We start from the raw sequence: 18,290 nt of genomic DNA, 5'->3' as shown, positions 1-18,290 counted from the left end.
CGATGGATTTTTTTTATTTTATTTTATTTTTTTAGGAAGGGTATATATAATGAAAGGTGTGGGATTGGCCAATTGGTCATGATCGACTCTGGGCTGGACCAATTACAGCCGAGGAGGCCGGATGCATCCTCCCCCTTGTTTAGCAATCTTATAGACGAACTAAAGAAAATGGAAAAAAAAAGGAAGGGAGGTGTTTATGAAAATATCACTAAATCTGTCATTTATTAATTTTAATATTAATTAATGATCATGTCTCACCTCTAGTGTTCTTGGTCTTAATTTAAGGTTTTTCCTATAGCGATTGACAGAGCACGTGACTTTCGCGCATTGCACGCCGGGAACTCGAGGCAAAACAATCCAAGTACCGCATCAAATGCAAGCATTTGCAGCACCGCAAAACCTTCATTCTCCGTTTCCAATACTTTCTTGGTTTTTCTTTGCCGCACAAAAAAGGAATGTACAAAACTAAGGAGAACAATGCCGGTCCGTACAAAGACAGACTCGACGAAAAGGCAAAGAAAAGGTATGAGGAAAAAATCAAAGGAGTGAAAGGGTCAGACCCTTAACTGCGGTCAAGTGAGCCCTCACTTGCGAAGTCACAGTCAAGCTAGCCGCCCCGTCAGCCGCACCTAAAATGTGGTTGCACTACTCTTACGCATATTATGGTATGGATGCCGATTGGCTTAGAAACGTGTCCTGACACTATTTAATTTCACAGTCCACTCCGTTTTGGTTCATCTCCACTTTCCCCCTTGTGATCCACAGCCAAGATTACTGTACGACTCAGAGAAAATTAACAATAAAATTTGCCCAATATACAGTACTGTACTTTTAATATCTTCATCTTTGACCTCAGATTACAGGAAAACTGTAAGAGGTGCCCCAGATATTCCACTGGATTCTGACTCTGAGCAACCCCCACTCTTAACCCTGTGATCCACAGACAAATTTACTGTACGGTTTTTGAGAAAATTGATAGTGAATTTTTTCCATTTTGCTTGACCGTACTCTACATATTCCCAACTTTGACCTCAGATTACAGGAAAACTGTAAGAGGTGCCGCAGATATTCCACTGGATTCTGACTCTAGGACATCTCCACTCTTCACCCTGTCATCCACAGACAAATTTACTGTACGGTTTTTGAGAAAATTGATATTAAATTTTGCTCAATTTACTCTACTGTACTAAATATATTCCCATCTTTGACCTCAGATTACAGGAAAACTGTACGAGGTGCCGCAGATATCTCACTGGATTCTGACTCTAGGCCATCTCCACTCTTCACCCTGTCATCCACAGACAAATTTACTGTACGGTTTTTGAGAAAATTGATATTAAATTTTGCTCAATTTACTCAACTGTACTCTATATATTCCCATCTTTGACCTCAGATTACAGGAAAACTGTAAGAGGTGCCGCAGATATTCCACTGGATTCTGACTCTAGGCAACCCCCACTCTTAACCCTGTGATCCACAGACAAATTTACTGTACGGTTTTTGAGAAAATTGATAGTGAAATTTTTCCATTTTGCTTGACTGTACTCTATATATTCCCAACTTTGACCTCAGATTACAGGAAAACTGTAAGAGGTGCCGCAGATATTGCACTGGATTCTGACTCTAGGCCATCTCCACTCTTCACCCTGTCATCCACAAACATATTTACTTTACAGTTTTTGAAAAAATTGATATTGAACTTTGCTCTATATACTCTACTGTACTCTACATATTCCCAACTTTGACCTCAGATTACAGGAAAACTGTAAGAGGTGCCGCAGATATATCACTGGATTCTGACTCTAGGCCATCTCCACTCTTCACCCTTTCATCCACAGACAAATTTACTGTACGGTTTTTGAGATTGCTGTGTTAACAGAGTATGACAGAGGCTAAGAAAATATACTGCCTACAATAATATCAAATTTAAACAAGAAATTACAAAATTTCCACATTTGCTGTCATTGCCGTGTGTTCAGTAGAGCATTACTTAGTCATAAAAAATACATATCATTGAAATATCATCAGTAAAAGAAATACTCTCACTATGTAAGACATGTTAGCAAATTCAGTTAATAAATATTGTATCAAATCTATACAGATGTTTAAAGGCATAATGCAAAGCATGTTTGTTTCTTATGGCTTACAAATGTGTTTGCCTTTAACATAATTTACATTTCATTTATACAGTTTCACAGACGAAACAATAAAATAAGTTTCCTGAACTGTTCTTCATGGCCAAGATTTTGAATCCTTTTGAGGGTGATGCATTATCCATGAAGGTGGGCAATTTGTTCATTGATCTCTGACCCTCGCTGACTCTGACGCCTCCTAATTCTGCTTCCAGCCTTGATGATTAATTTGTTCTTCCTTTTGGCATCCCTGTCACTGATGCTGTCACCAGTTGTCCACCAGTCTAATCTGCAATTCCGGTGAACCCAGAATTACCTGTATATTTGTAATGTTTCCAAAAATATACACTATATGTTGGCATTGTCCCACTTTTTTTCCTTTACAAGTAATAATCTCTATGGTTTTAATGACAATTCATATACAGATCGTGGAGGACTTTTTATTCAACACTAAAAATAGTTCCTCATCAGCAGACTGTAGTACAATTTCAGCCTACCGTTAATAAACCCATCCAATGCAGCGTTATCAGAGAAATTATGCAAATGATATGTTTTTATGTACTGGTAATCTATTTATCATTTATCATGATTCCTGCTCTGATGATTATTTTCTTACCCTTCTGTAATTTTAATAGATAAAGGATGTTGAACATTAAGCTCCAAACAGGATGAATGAGGAAGACCACAGAAGAGAATCATGGATGTAGTGAAAGAATACATGCAGATGGTTTTTTTCATGGTCGAGGAGCATCTTCTGATACTATTTTAACACTAGGTTTACTAAACCTGCGCAAATTTGCGTGAGAAAAAATTTCCCTAAACCCAACACCCCCTAGAATTACTGGGTTTTTTATTTTCTGGTGCAAGTCCTGAGGTGTTAATCACCCCTGCTGAGATTTTCACAGGTCGTCAGCTCGTTTCTCCTCCAGCTTTTGTTGTGCAAACCACCCATTATCCTCGAGGCCTGGCACATTTGCATTTGCTCACTCAGAGTTGCTCAGATCCAAGTCAGGCCAAACCTCTGTGTTACAACTTTCCGAAATGCCTGCCGTACTGACCTGCAAATATAAAAGACACACATTCACACCTTCCTTGACTCTTAGCCCAGATCTTCCATTGTTCCATTGTCACTGTGTATGTGAGGAAGTGGCATTACTTGACTACAGCACAGTGCTGTGCATAAAAGCAGACCGATCCAGGCGGGAGAATCATTTCTTGTTTGCATTTTTGAGAACACACATCAGGATGGCCTCCATATCACTGCCACGCAGGAAGAACCTCTCCGCACAACAGGCTTTAGCCTTGCTTCAGGAAATGGACGAAGCAGATTCTGATGGAGGAGAGGTTTCATTTGTCCAGCAGGCCACTGACGCCTCCTCAGAAGAATCTGAAAAGGAGACGGAACAAGAACCCAACATGCCTCCACGGAAGAGGCCCCGTGGTACTGGGAAGCCCAGCCAGAGCCACACGGCAAAAGACGGCACTGGGTAGAGGAGGACATTGGAATGCCCAGTGCAGAAGCAAATCGTCCGTGCTTCACTGCGCAAGCTGGACCCACAGAGTCTGCTAAGGTTTGTCACTGCCATAGTAGATATGATATTTATATAAACCCATTTAGAGTGAGGTTCATGTAAATTTACCATTTTCTATTTGTTTATCTTCCGACAGCGTAAGATTACAAGTGTGCTCCAAAGCTTCCTTTGCCTTTTAGACGTGGGAATGCTGCAGACCATCAGAGAGTGCACGGCACATCAAGCCCGCAGAACAGAGCCGGACCGGAGTAATTCTAGTGTTAAACAATGCCTTTTATTAGAACATAAGCATTTAAATGGAGTAATTGTATTTGAATTAGTTAAATATGAGTGGGCAACTCAGACCATGACAAGAGTGCATTTGCTCTAAGAAATTAATAAAAAAATTTTAGACATGTTGTTGTCATTATTCTTAGTCTTCAATTTTATGTGTTTTTTTCTCTAAGATAGTATCAGAAGATGCTCCTCGACCATGAAAAAAACCATCTGCATGTATTCTTTCACTACATCCATGATTCTCTTCTGTGGTCTTCCTCATTCATCCTGTTTGGAGCTTAATGTTCAACATCCTTTATCTATTAAAATTACAGAAGGGTAAGAAAATAATCATCAGAGCAGGAATCATGATAAATGATAAATAGATTACCAGTACATAAAAACATATCATTTGCATAATTTCTCTGATAACGCTGCATTGGATGGGTTTATTAACGGTAGGCTGAAATTGTACTACAGTCTGCTGATGAGGAACTATTTTTAGTGTTGAATAAAAAGTCCTCCACAATCTGTATATGAATTGTCATTAAAACCATAGAGATTATTACTTGTAAAGGAAAAAAAGTGGGACAATGCCAACATATAGTGTATATTTTTGGAAACATTACAAATATACAGGTAATTCTGGGTTCACCGGAATTGCAGATTAGACTGGTGGACAACTGGTGACAGCATCAGTGACAGGGATGCCAAAAGGAAGAACAAATTAATCATCAAGGCTGGAAGCAGAATTAGGAGGCGTCAGAGTCAGCGAGGGTCAGAGATCAATGAACAAATTGCCCACCTTCATGGATAATGCATCACCCTCAAAAGGATTCAAAATCTTGGCCATGAAGAACAGTTCAGGAAACTTATTTTATTGTTTCGTCTGTGAAACTGTATAAATGAAATGTAAATTATGTTAAAGGCAAACACATTTGTAAGCCATAAGAAACAAACATGCTTTGCATTATGCCTTTAAACATCTGTATAGATTTGATACAATATTTATTAACTGAATTTGCTAACATGTCTTACATAGTGAGAGTATTTCTTTTACTGATGATATTTCAATGATATGTATTTTTTATGACTAAGTAATGCTCTACTGAACACACGGCAATGACAGCAAATGTGGAAATTTTGTAATTTCTTGTTTAAATTTGATATTATTGTAGGCAGTATATTTTCTTAGCCTCTGTCATACTCTGTTAACACAGCAATCTCAAAAACCGTACAGTAAATTTGTCTGTGGATGAAAGGGTGAAGAGTGGAGATGGCCTAGAGTCAGAATCCAGTGAGATATCTGCGGCACCTCGTACAGTTTTCCTGTAATCTGAGGTCAAAGATGGGAATATATAGAGTACAGTTGAGTAAATTGAGCAAAATTTAATATCAATTTTCTCAAAAACCGTACAGTAAATTTGTCTGTGGATGACAGGGTGAAGAGTGGAGATGGCCTAGAGTCAGAATCCAGTGAAATATCTGCGGCACCTCTTACAGTTTTCCTGTAATCTGAGGTCAAAGTTGGGAATATGTAGAGTACAGTCAAGTAAATTGAGCAAAATTTAATATCAATTTTCTCAAAAACCGTACAGTAAATTTGTCTGTGGATGACAGGGTGAAGAGTGGAGATGGCCTAGAGTCAGAATCCAGTGAGATATCTGCGGCACCTCGTACAGTTTTCCTGTAATCTGAGGTCAAAGATGGGAATATATAGAGTACAGTTGAGTAAATTGAGCAAAATTTAATATCAATTTTCTCAAAAACCGTACAGTAAATTTGTCTGTGGATGACAGGGTGAAGAGTGGGGGTTGCCTAGAGTCAGCATCCAGTGGAATATCTGCGGCACCTCTTACAGTTTTCCTGTAATCTGAGGTCAAAGATGGGAATATATAGAGTACAGTTGAGTAAACTGAGCAAAATTTAATATCAATTTTCTCAAAAACCGTACAGTAAATTTGTCTGTGGGTCACAGAGTGAAGAGTGGGGGTTGCCTAGATTCAGAATCCAGTGAGATATCTGTGGCACCTCTTACAGTTTTCCTGTAATCTGAGGTCAAAGTTGGGAATCTATATAGTACAGTAGAGTAAATAGAGCAAAATTTAAAATCAATTTTCTCAAAAACCGTACAGTAAATTTGTCTGTGGATGACAGGGTTAAGAGTGGGGGTTGCCTAGAGTCAGAATCCAGTGGAATATCTGCTGAACCTCTTACAGTTTTCCTGTAATCTGAGGTCAAAGTTGGGAATATATATAGTACAGTAGAGTAAATAGAGCAAAATTTAAAATCAATTTTCTCAAAAACCGTACAGTAAATTTGTCTGTGGATCACAGGGTGAAGAGTGGAGATTTCCTAGAGTCAGAATCCAGTGGAATATCTGCGGCACCTCTTACAGTTTTCCTGTAATCTGAGGTCAAAGATGAAGATATTAAAAGTACAGTACTGTATATTGGACAAATTTTATTGTTAATTTTCTCTGATTCGTACAGTAATCTTGGCTGTGGATCACAGGGGGAAAGTGGAGATGAACCAAAACGCAGTGGATTGTGAAGTTAAATAGTGTCAGGACACAAAAGACTGCGTTTCTAAGCCAGTCGGCATCCATACCGTAATATGCGTAAAAGTAGTGCAACCACATTTTAGGTGCGGCTGACGGGGCGGCTAGCTTGACTGTGACTTCGCAAGTGAGGGCTCACTTGACCGCAGTAGACCCTTACAAGCACAGAGAGTGGACAAAAGACGTCAGCGTGCTGCCCAACTTTCACCACGCTCAGATTTATAATTATACGGTTCTTGGAGTGAGTGCATACACTCATGAAGTTTTTAGTAACTTCAGGTCACTGCAACAAGCCCAGGTACAGTTTACCGACGGATGGGTACAGGACCTTGAAATGCACCGTGTAGAACGAAAGACCATCGTACAAACAAAGGTAAGTTTACCAGTCTCACAAATCGTCGTCATAAATACATAATCTTTAACCGTTTATTAATATAACCTTTGCGCTCAACGCTAATTCATTAGTAGTGGAAATAATTTCTGGTGCACATTACAGAAATGTAGCAGTGACAATAATATTGTATGTTGTAATCGCACTGGACAATTAGTGATACAAAACAACTGTTTTATCCTGTGAATAAAAGTATATGTTTTTGTCAATGTACCGTGGTAATAACAGAAGCGAAACGCAGTATTCTGTCAGGACAATTAACTATTTATGCACAATAAATAAAGGAGCAGCGCGACAATTTCTGTTCAGCGCCAGACTTGCTTGTAACCTATATCACCAATTATGTTAAGAAAAATACGTATTAACTACTACAAAACACTGACCTTTGTGGGAATGCTTGGAGCAGACTAACATGTGAGCTGGAGTGTTCTGAGACGTTATATTTGGTATATCCAGGCCATCCGTCGGCTCTTACTTTGGAAACATGGCTTAAAAAATTTCTTTTCAACGACGTAATCCGATAAAAAAAAACGATCTCTTTACCCGTCGGCTTCCCGTGGCTGTCATGCGACCGGCTATTGCAGTTAATAAGACAACAGCTTCTTGCCATTTTTTGTGTTTCTTTTTAATCGCTGTGTACAGTGGTGGTCCTAGCCTATTTGGCGCCCTGGGCGAACACTCCCTCTGCCCCCCCCCCCCCCCCCCCCCCCCAATGAGAACAGGACAAATCAACAATTGACACTGACTAATTACTATTATATTATTGTATATATTGTTTGGAGTTTAGTCTGTTACTGTAACTATTTTTACCATTTCTTCTTGGAGGAACTGTAACCCACATAATTAAGAAAGTATTCTGAATGTTTTAGGAATCATGACCTGCCATTATCCAATGACACATCTGCTTACCTGTATCTTTTGCTCGTTTGTCCTTGTAGGAGCCATAATTAAATGTATTGAATTTTAATGATCACTGGGTTTTCATTTGTTTGGTTGCTATGGTGATGTGTAACAGGAGTCATGTGGGTGGTAGCAGTGACATTAAGAGGGCGTTTTCAGTCTGTCTTTCACTGGTTTGATTTTGACAGAGAGGAGGGCTAGGTAGATGTATTTTTTGTTGACCGCAACACAACGAGTTTCCCCTTGTTGCATTAGAGATGTGATGTTTTAAGAGTTTGTATTGCGAGCCGATCACATTGCTCTGTAAACTTTTCAAGCACTTTAATAAACAAGCAAGCAATTCCACCTCTTGCATTATTTCCTAAAGTTGACAGCGCGTCAGGCAAATAGGCAGGCTCAATCCCCGGCCTCTAGCGACTGTGGAAGTCGCTACACTCCTCCTCTTCTTTCTCTTTTTTTAAACTTTAAAAACGGGTTGTGTCTGAGACTTTAAATCAACAAAATATAAAATATACATTTTAAATTATTATTGATCCCTGTATATTAATTTTTTTTACTCTTAAATATTTATTGTTCGTTTACTTGCACTGCTGTAACTGGAGACTCGTCGTCTCGTCTCTCTATATACTGGACTGTATGTAGCGGAGATGACAATAACGTTTACTTTGACTTCAGCAGCGAGCAGGCGCACCGAGGGCTCTCACGCTCACTTTTCGTGTATTGATTGATTGATTGATTGATTGATTATGCTTTATTCATCCCGAGGGAAATATAGAAAAACATCGGTGCAAATTATAAGTCTGTATCATGATGTCTGGTGTTTTCGTGTTTGTTGGTTTGTTTTTATTTTGTTTTATTTTGCGAGTTGGTTATTAGATGCTGCTCCAGCCAGCCACAGAATCCCCCGCCGCCCCGCCCTCTCCTCTCTGTGCCGCAAGCAGCAGGCGCACCTCGCAAACGGAGGGCGACCTTACTCCCAGCAAATGGGCGATAGAAAACCGATCGGTGTCTATGCCATCCCCAATATGCGCTGGCATGATGTCGGGGCAGCATGAGTACGAGCATTTTTTTATTTTTTTGCCGATGCCGGTGATGCCGCCCCCCACCACCATGCCGCCCCGGGCAACCGCCCGTGTCGCCCGTATCTAAAACCGCTACTGGCCTTCAGGCCTGGTGGGTGTGGTCCTGCTGGCGGACTGGCCATACCCGAAGCCACACACCTGCTGCTGATCAGGCCTCGTCGGGGGAGCTACTTAGGAGAGTCTTGGAGCTCCCACCGACGCGGGATCATTGCTTGAGACTCCACGTTAGTCACCCAGTTTAGGTTTTGTCGTTAAGTGCATGCCTGCCATTGTTTAGTGTCCTGACAGCTGCCGCTATTGTTTCCCGCAGGAGGAGCGTGAAAGGCTATAATATCCTTTTGTGTGGAATCAAGTGTAAGTGAGCGATCAGGAATCCCAAATACAGCAATCAGAGGACAAGGACGAAGAGTTACCCCAAGAACAGTTGACATAATAGCAAAATACCCTGTCCAGAAACCTTGTATCTCAGGACACAGAAAAAACATGTGGCTAAGGTGACAAGGAGAACCATGCCATTTATCACATTTATTTTCCACTTCTGGATACAATTCAGAAAGTCTAGACTTAGAGAAATGCACCCTGTGTATAACCTTAAATTGAATAAGTCCAAGACGAGCAAAAGAGGTGGAAGATCGTACCCTCGCAATAGCCTGTTCCCAAGACTCACCATGTATTCGAATTCCTAGTTCTCCTTCCCATGTACACTTAAGCTTAACATTAGAGTGGTTACTAAAAGACAGAATAGCATCATAGAGTTTCGAAATGGTTCCTCTGTGATGAGGAATAAATGATAACATAGTTTCCCACTGCTGTTCTGGAGGTAAAGAGGGGAAATTTGGGAAACACTTGGCAACAAAATTTCGAATTTGAAAATAGCGAAACAAATGGGTAATAGGGAGATTCTAACGAGAAGACAAATTGGGAAAACTATCGAAAACACCATCCACATATAAATGTTTGAACTGTTTTATACCCTTGTCACACCACACTGAGAATGTCGAGTCCAAAAGTGAAGGGGGAAACAAATGGTTGTCGCAGATAGAGAGCGAGTCACGTTAATCCCTAAGTACTTAAACCCAGATGGACTGAGACGAAAGGGTAGATCGAACTGTTGAAGTTGAGGTGCTGCCGTATTAACAGGAAAACACTCACTTTTCCCTAAATTTAATTTATAACCTGAAAACGAACTGAAGTTCTCCAAAATACTTAAAACAGCAGAGATGGAGCGTGAAGGGTCAGTCATATATAATAACAAGTCATCCGCATACAGTGATACTTTATGTGTAATTCCATTACGGATGATTCCCCTGAATACAGAAGAAGATCTCAATGTAATGGACAGAGGGTCGATGGCAATGGCAAAGAGTAAAAGTGACAGAGGCCAACCTTGATGACAACCACGACCCAGCGCAAAATAATCAGAGTAAACATCATTAGTATGAACACTGGCTTTAGGGGACGAATAAAGAAGACGAATCCAGGAAATAAACAAAATTTCTCTAAAACTGCAAACAAGTATTCCCACTCCACCCTATCGAAAGCCTTTTCAGCATCTAAAGAAATCACAAGTTCAGGAAGTTCAGACAGATGCTTTGAGTAAATAACATTAAAGAGTGTACGGGTATTAAAAAACAATTGCCGTCCCTTTACAGTTTAATTTTCTGAGTTAAACTTGGCTACAACTGACCGTGTAAAATCTGACATTAAAAATCTGAAATTAATCAGATGTTAAAAATTATTTTTCAAAAATAATTATCGAATAGAGCAGTGGTTCCCAAACTTTTTTTGCTGGGCCCCCCTTTGTTTCACACGAAAATGGTCGCCCCCCCTTCTCGTTTGCATGCGCAAACACATCCTCCAACCACACACAGCCATATTTTGCTCCATTGCGGTTTATTTCACACCTCAAACATTTATAATAATATTTACCATACGAGTAATCTGCAATAAATTACAGGTAGTAATAAAATAAACTGCTAACTCTTTTACGCTACGTCCACACCTACATGGGTATTTTTGAAAACGCAGCTGTTTCGTCCACACCTGAACGGCGTTTCGAATCACCGAAAACGGGGAAGGTCTGTAATAGAGGCAGTGTCTTGGTTACATCTCTTGGATGAATGGATGACAGGGTGCTACAGCAGAGGCTTTCATCTGATTAATGCCAGATATTCATGAACTCATGCAGGGTTTAATTTTTACTGAAAGAACGTTAAATATCCAAATCCAGCTGTGTGGGTCTTTGTGCTGTCACTGTGAAATGTGGACTGTGCACCCCGCAGCTATGCAGGAGTTTCTTAAGGTGTCGCTTCAGAGACGTCTATAGCTTGGACACATAGTATTTGCACACTGTTATAATGATTATTTCTTTGCATCTCTGCAGTGTTTTATGATTAAATAAAAATCAAGTGCAAAACCCTTGAAATTGATCCAGTGGTTTGTGGTTAAAAAGTTTTATAAGCTGAGGTTGTCCATTTTCTGACTTTCTTTATATTCTGATAGTTTGTAACAATCTGAAGTGCAAGAAGAATTGTGAAGTAATTTTAAAATATTGTTCCTAATTTGGGAACAACACCACCTGCTTCCATGTCTTGCATTAATATTTTAATAACTTCTCTGCTTATTGACAATTGTTCCTCGGATAATTATATTATCTCTATTTGTACGATACGATGAAGGGAAAAACAGGGCACCCTTTTGAAAGTCTTTTAACATTTATTGTATTATTTATTTTTACAAAATAGATGCATTATACTCTGTGCTTTTTCAAAGACAATGACACTTGGGGTTCAAATGAAAGCACTGGAGTGTAACATTATTGGAGATTATGAAGATATTAACAAACTGTAAAGATATGAGTGCTTTGATATCTATATATATAAATTTGGATGCAAAGAAATGCCTGAAAGCAGTGGAATAAAGGAATAAAAAGATTTCAGATGATAAATTCAGGGGGTCCGTCTAGCCATCCATCCATTTTAATATGAATTAAAATACAGTCATGCAAGACTTAAATGCAACATCAAGAATAAAACACAGTGAGACATGGTCAAAGAAAGACACTCTATAAGAAGTCCCACGATATGAGCAAATGTCTGTAAGGAGATACTGTAGCAGGAAGGAAGCTTCAAATCTTCGCCATGTTGGCGATGACTGGAACGAAAAAACAGACGAACAAGAGCTTTAAGCTTTTCTGCAAATACTTTTCATGTGTTTGTGTTTGCACGTATCTTTTATCTTCTTTACTGTCAGACAGTTAAACACCAGCGAGGCTGCAGCTGAAAGAACAAACGAGAAATGTCTTTTAAATATTACTTTAATGAAATGCTCAATCATGATGAATCAGATTCTCCTGCGTCTTAAGAAAATAAAAATAAACTAAAAGTAAACTTACTGAAAGTAAAAAAAGGGTGAAAACTAGCGTATGTGGATAAATCTGGTATATTTACACGATGAATTCAATACACATTCATATCTGACTCTGCTGCTTTGTCAACAGCAGCTGTGTTGCTTCCAGTCAGTATCACGTGCTGAGCTCTTGTGCCCTCCTCCTCCTTTGCATCTTTTCAACATCTTCATGTACAAAAATGTTGATGCACAAAATCTGCCATAAAAATCCTCATACAACCAAGGGCGTAGATTTGGCATGGACTGAAGGGACATGTCCCCACCAATATCCAGTGATTATTGAATCGCTGGATATTGAATTGTAATTTTAATTGTTTTAAAAGCATGTAGAATAGCATATGTAGGCAAGTATATTTGTCCCCTGTTATCAAGAAGCAAAGACAAAAAGGAAAAAGAAAAGAAACAGGGCAGGGTTCGTGGTTGAATCATCCGTCCCCACCAATGCCAAAACCAAATCTACGCCCTTGCATACAACAATATTGTTTTTTGCTTCTTTTTTCATAAATGACTCATCATCATCATAATCATCTTTGTTTAGATGCAAGAAGAATCATATAGAAATGAAAAAGGTATAAATCTTCTGACCGAACCTGCTGGGACTGTGTGAGGTCCTGAGGCTAAGAGTAAGGATTTATCCACAGGAGAGCTGCGTTCTTACAAACCATCCCACTGTGTAAACCTGACATCTGTGGAACAGCTGAGCTGTATGATGTGTACAAGGACACAAAGCATGATTTACCATCAGATCCCGAGCCCTCCATGTGTTAATCAAGAAACTGCTGCTGTGCTACATCCATAAATAATGAATAAATTAGGAGCTAAAGCTAAAAGGACAGTTTATTTGTACCATCTTCATGTGAACACATTCAAGAACATCACAGATGAAAGAAACATTAAAAACTTCCACACTACATAAAGCAAGAAAAATAGTTTTTCTTTCTGTTGGTTTCAGAAAAAACAGAAACATCAAACAGCTCCAAGACTCTCTTTGAAAGAACTAAAAACCTTTATTCTCATGGTCCAATCATGAGTGAACTCCCCGATGAAGCCTTGTGTGCTAAAACATGTCAGAGTTTTAAAGGTTAAACATGAGTTTCCAAAACGTTTTGCTGGAGAACAATGAACTATTTGACTGAATTTCAATTATTTACAGACGAGCAAAACCAGGACAGAGAAAACAGGACAAAACTGACTCAGTAAAACGACAGAAAATAAGATCCCATGTAAATCTGTATTATGTAGATGTTAAGCCCAGCAACCAGTTCAGTTCAACACAAGTTTAAATGATTCTATCTGAACTCTGTGGAGCCTGATCTCAAGCTTTTTGAGTCTGACACTGAAACCAGAGGATCTTTCTGTCTCTTCAGATTCACTGTGATCCAGTGATGGGAGTGATTTCAGCCCTGAGTGATCACGCTGATGTTTGCACAGAGCAGACAATGAGGTGAATGTTTGGGCACATTGGTAACAGTGAAACAGTTTATTAGTAACGTGAGATTGTTTGTGTTCGGAGTATGAACTGAGATTCCTGAAGCTCTTGTCACACTGGTCACAGCTGTAGTTTCCTTCCATGTGTGTACGTTCATGCCTGTAACAACTACTTGAACGTGAGAAGCTTTTGTCACAGTGTCTGCACTTGTACGGTTTCTCTCCTGTGTGGACTCGTTTGTGTGTTTTAAGGCTACCTGCAGTGGTGAAGGATGACCCACACTGATCACAGAGGTGCTTTTTAACCCCACTGTGAATCAGTTCATGTTTTTTTAATCCACTTGATGTGATGAAGCTTCTCCCACATTCTTTACAGTATTTCAGCTTTTGTCCAGTATGTCCACGTTGATGTGTTTTTAGGCTGTCTTTTCGACTGAAAGTTTTTCCACAAAGGTCACAACGAAAGTCTTTCCCACCACCACAGTGGCGACAGGGTTGAGAACTGGATCCATCTGTGTCGCTCTGCTTCTAAACAAAGACACAAAGACAGTGTAAGTCAGTCCTTCAACACTTTTATCCTGAACGTCGCCTGAAATAAAGAGCATCTCTGCAGACGTCCAATTACATGTTACTGTTTCAGTGAACACACTATGTTTAATGGGCTGCAATAACTACAATACTACCACCATAATACTACAGTAATACTAAAATCATAACTGACATGAAAATCTGAATAATCACTCAGAGCTGTTTTTCCATGCAGTAGAATTGCTTACATGCTAACACAGTTTAATGAGCAGAGTTGTTCCAAACAGTCAGGCTAAAATGAGGAGATAAAAATATAAATACTTACCTCACAGTAACTGCACTTGTAGAGTCTCTTTCTGGTGTGGATCTGTTGGTGTCGTCTCAGGCTAAGTGGAGATTTAAAAGTCGTCTCACACAGGTCACATTTATAAGGTCGTCCCTCAGTGTGGGTAAACATGTGTCGTTGTAACTGTGCGTCTGTAGCAAAGTATTTGCCACACTGTTCACAGCAGTACACATCATGTCCGGTGTGAATGCGTAGGTGTCTATTTCGGTTCCCTCTCTGGCTGAAAGTTTTTCCACAGATGTCACAGCTGTATGCCTTAATTCCAGAGTGGGTAACTAGATGGCTCTGTAGTTGACTACTTTGAGTAAAAGCTCTGCCACACTGATCACAGCTGTACGCTTTAACTCCACTGTGGATGAGTTGGTGTTCTTTTAGGGAACACTTCCAGGAAAAAGACTTTCCACACAAATCACAGCTGAACGGTCTCTCTCCAGTGTGGATGACCTGATGAAGTTTTAGATTAGCCTTAAAAGCAAATATCTTCCCACACTTATCACAAGTATGCGCTTTAACTCCACTGTGGATGAGCTGGTGTTTTTTTAAGCTTTCATTGTGCCTAAAGCCTTTCCCACAATCGTCACAGGTGTATGTTTTCTCTCTCTTTCTTCTGTGAGGTTTGTCGGCCTCCTGAGAGCGCTGACTTCTCGCTCCATGTTGGTCCTGCAGTGACAGAGATACAAACAGAGGCAGTGAGTGAAATGCAGTCGTGGAACAAACTGAACCTTCAAACTCCCTCCATTAACACTAGTTTTAAACCTGAAGGTGGAGTGTGGCACCAAACACCTTAAAGGTTTGTACACACACACACACACACACACACACACACACACACACACACACACACACACACTTGTTGTTTCTAACACATATTTGTATACTTTTTATAGATTTATACATAATTATTCAGTGATAATAAATTCTATATTTGTTTATTCAAAAGGAACCCCATCAGCTTCCACAACAGATGTTGCTCGTCTTCCGTCAAATACTATCACATAAAATATTATACAATAAAGTGGATTCAAGATATCCACATAATTTGGCTCTTACATCCACAGTGAGGTTTGATAATTGAGCAGAAATAAATGTGGTGTGTTTAACAGAATTGCGTTCTTTATAACTACAAGTAAGCCATAGAATATTTTAGCCTGTACAGGAAGCCAAGAAAGCTGATAATGCATTTTATCGATATTAGTATTAGAGATGGCACGATGCCACTTTTTAATGTCCAATACCGATTCCGATATCATATGGATATCTGCCAATACTGATATGAATCCGATATAGCGTTTTTTGTAATCAATAACACTGTTTTTTAAATAAATATCTTGCTGCATTTTGTACAAGTTCATACTCAAGTTTTAAACACAAGACACTAAAGCTATTCCGTTATACCAAATGAGCCCTTTCCTCATCAGTGACAACGATGAGGCCGTCTACAGGGAGGAGGTGGATCGTCTGGCTGAGTGGTGCGACACAAACAACCTGCTTCATTAAGGGGACGGCTGTGGAGCGTGTGAGCAGCTTTAAGTTCCTTGGAGTCCACATCTCCGAGGATCTCATCTGGACGACCAACTGCTCCAAGCTGGTCAAGAAGGCTCACCAGCGCCTCTTCTTCCTGAGGACTCTGAGGAAGAACCACCTGTCCTCAGACATCCTGGTGAACTTCTATCGCTGCACCATCGAGAGCATCCTGACCAACTGTATAACAGTCTGTTACGGGAACTGCTCCGCCTCGGACCGGAAGGCATTGCAGAGGGTTGTGAAAACTGCCCAGCGCATCGCCGGAGCACCACTTCCTGCCATAAAGGACATATACAGGAAGGGGTGTCTGAAAAGGGCTGGGAAAATCATCAAAGACCCCAGTCACCCATCACATGGACTCTTCACGCTCCTGCCCTCTGGGAGGCGCTACAGGAGCCTCCGGATTAAGACCACCAGGTACCGGAACAGCTTCTTCCCCACAGCTGTCAGACTCCTGAACTCTGCCTCCTGACATCTGACCCACGTTAAACTCATGGACTGAACATACACACAACCACCTACACACACACACAATGGACAACTGAAATAACAAAGAAAAGTATTTTTGTGCCTCCCTTTTCTTGTTAATGCCCTACCTGCCCCCTGGCAAAGCTTTGCTAGACCCGCCCCTGCACAGTTACCAGCTGTCAGCTACTTAGAAAACATGAGAGAAAAAGAGGCAGCTGCAGCTTAAGGACACAGACTAACTCCAGTCTTTTTTTGCTCCATTCTAGCTGAAGTATGGGACAAATCGTTTCCTTTTCGCCTCAGTATGGAAGAGATTAAGATTAAAAATGCTGCGGTTTGGAAGCATGTAGTGAGGCTCCGAATGCTCCACCAGTTCGCCGACAGGTCTCGCAGACAACAGCCGCTCTATCGAGTGACACATACTTCTCTGATAAGCAAAGCTGGGTTACGCCAAGTAGCGCATTTTGTGAGGCGAGGATCGATCCATTTTTAATTAGTATAGTATGAACATCTAATCTGGACGCCTTATTCTGGACTAACTGAAGTCTGTTAAGATCTGTCTTATTAGCTGCTGACCAAATGATTGAACAATACTCCAGATGAGACATTACTAGTGCATTAATGACATCTTTCATCATTGAAGAAGTGATACAGAAAGAGCATTTCATAGCCATAGCTATGCCTTGTCCTGTTTTCTTAAAAACAGTCGATGTGCTGAGACCATGAAAGGTGGTGATTTATGGTAACGCCGAGTAGTTTAATCTGGGTGACGTGTTCTAACACTGGCGATGGAAAGACTCAGTTGTGGGCTGTTAACTAATCTGCTTCTAATTAACATAGATTTGGATTTAGATACATTTAAAATCATGTTGTTTTCACTTATCCAGTCAAACACATTCAGCAAATTTTGTTGTGACACGCTGATCAATTCAGAGTTGTCGCTGGCTGAATAAAACACGGTGGAATCATTGGAATACCCAAGATTAAGCCAAGAGATATTGCAGATCGTTTGTGAAAACTGAATAGAGAAGTGAGGCAGCTGCCTTGGGGTAGAGCACAGTTCATGTCGCAGCTCTCGGAGAAATAAACATTATAATAAACCTTTTGCCGTCTTCCAGACAAATTACTTTTTATCGAGCACAGAGCAGCTGGTGCAAATCAATAACATTTTAGTTTATCAATCAAAAGATCAAAATTTATCAAATCAAATGCAGCACTAAAGTCCAAGAATACCACTTTCCCATCATCTAGATGTTTATACCATATACTATCTGTCATATGAATTAGAGCTGAGCTGGTAAAATGACCAGCTTGGTTCTGTTAAAGTGAATTGTTAAATGTTGTCATTTTTATGCTACCATCTCTACATTGTTTTAACTCTGTGGTGAAAGGAATTTATTTGTCCCCCTCCCCAGCCTCTCGAGGTTCTGGGGGGGGGGGGGGGGGGGGGGGGGGATAAGTCCTGGAGACAGCGGGGTCTGAGTTTAGACCCAACAGGTTCAGTGAAGAAAAATGTCTGATTGTAACCTGAGGGGGTTTTTTTTACATTAAGAAAAAGGCACCAAACATCAAACCAATTTAAGCCTAAACAGTGACACATGAAAGTAGAGCAGGGCCATATGACCAAAAATATTAACAGTGCAAATGCAAATTCCTCGGAGCAAATGTCGGCCAATTTCCACTGGAAATGCCTTTTGGTTAAACTGTCAGCAAGGAATTTGCATTTGCACTGTTAA

At 40.1% G+C, this 18,290-nt stretch overlaps 1 protein-coding gene across 3 annotated transcripts in view; it reads right to left on the bottom strand.

Moving 5' to 3' along the window:
* Positions 1 to 18,290, bottom strand: part of LOC134634938 (zinc finger protein 729-like) — a 64,792-nt gene that overhangs the window by 18,318 nt on the left and 28,184 nt on the right. For all 3 annotated transcript variants that reach the window (XM_063484409.1, XM_063484411.1, XM_063484410.1), the window contains exon 4: positions 14,542 to 15,222. In XM_063484409.1, coding sequence (XP_063340479.1) covers positions 14,542 to 15,222 — 681 coding nt within the window. The remainder of the gene's footprint in view (positions 1 to 14,541; positions 15,223 to 18,290) is intronic.

The sequence above is a fragment of the Pelmatolapia mariae genome, linkage group LG9, assembly GCF_036321145.2.
Source record: "Pelmatolapia mariae isolate MD_Pm_ZW linkage group LG9, Pm_UMD_F_2, whole genome shotgun sequence".
In the NCBI taxonomy this organism is placed as follows: Eukaryota; Metazoa; Chordata; class Actinopteri; order Cichliformes; family Cichlidae; genus Pelmatolapia; species Pelmatolapia mariae.
Note: the sequence above shows the minus strand (reverse complement) of the source record. Positions and strands in the feature narration are given on the sequence as shown.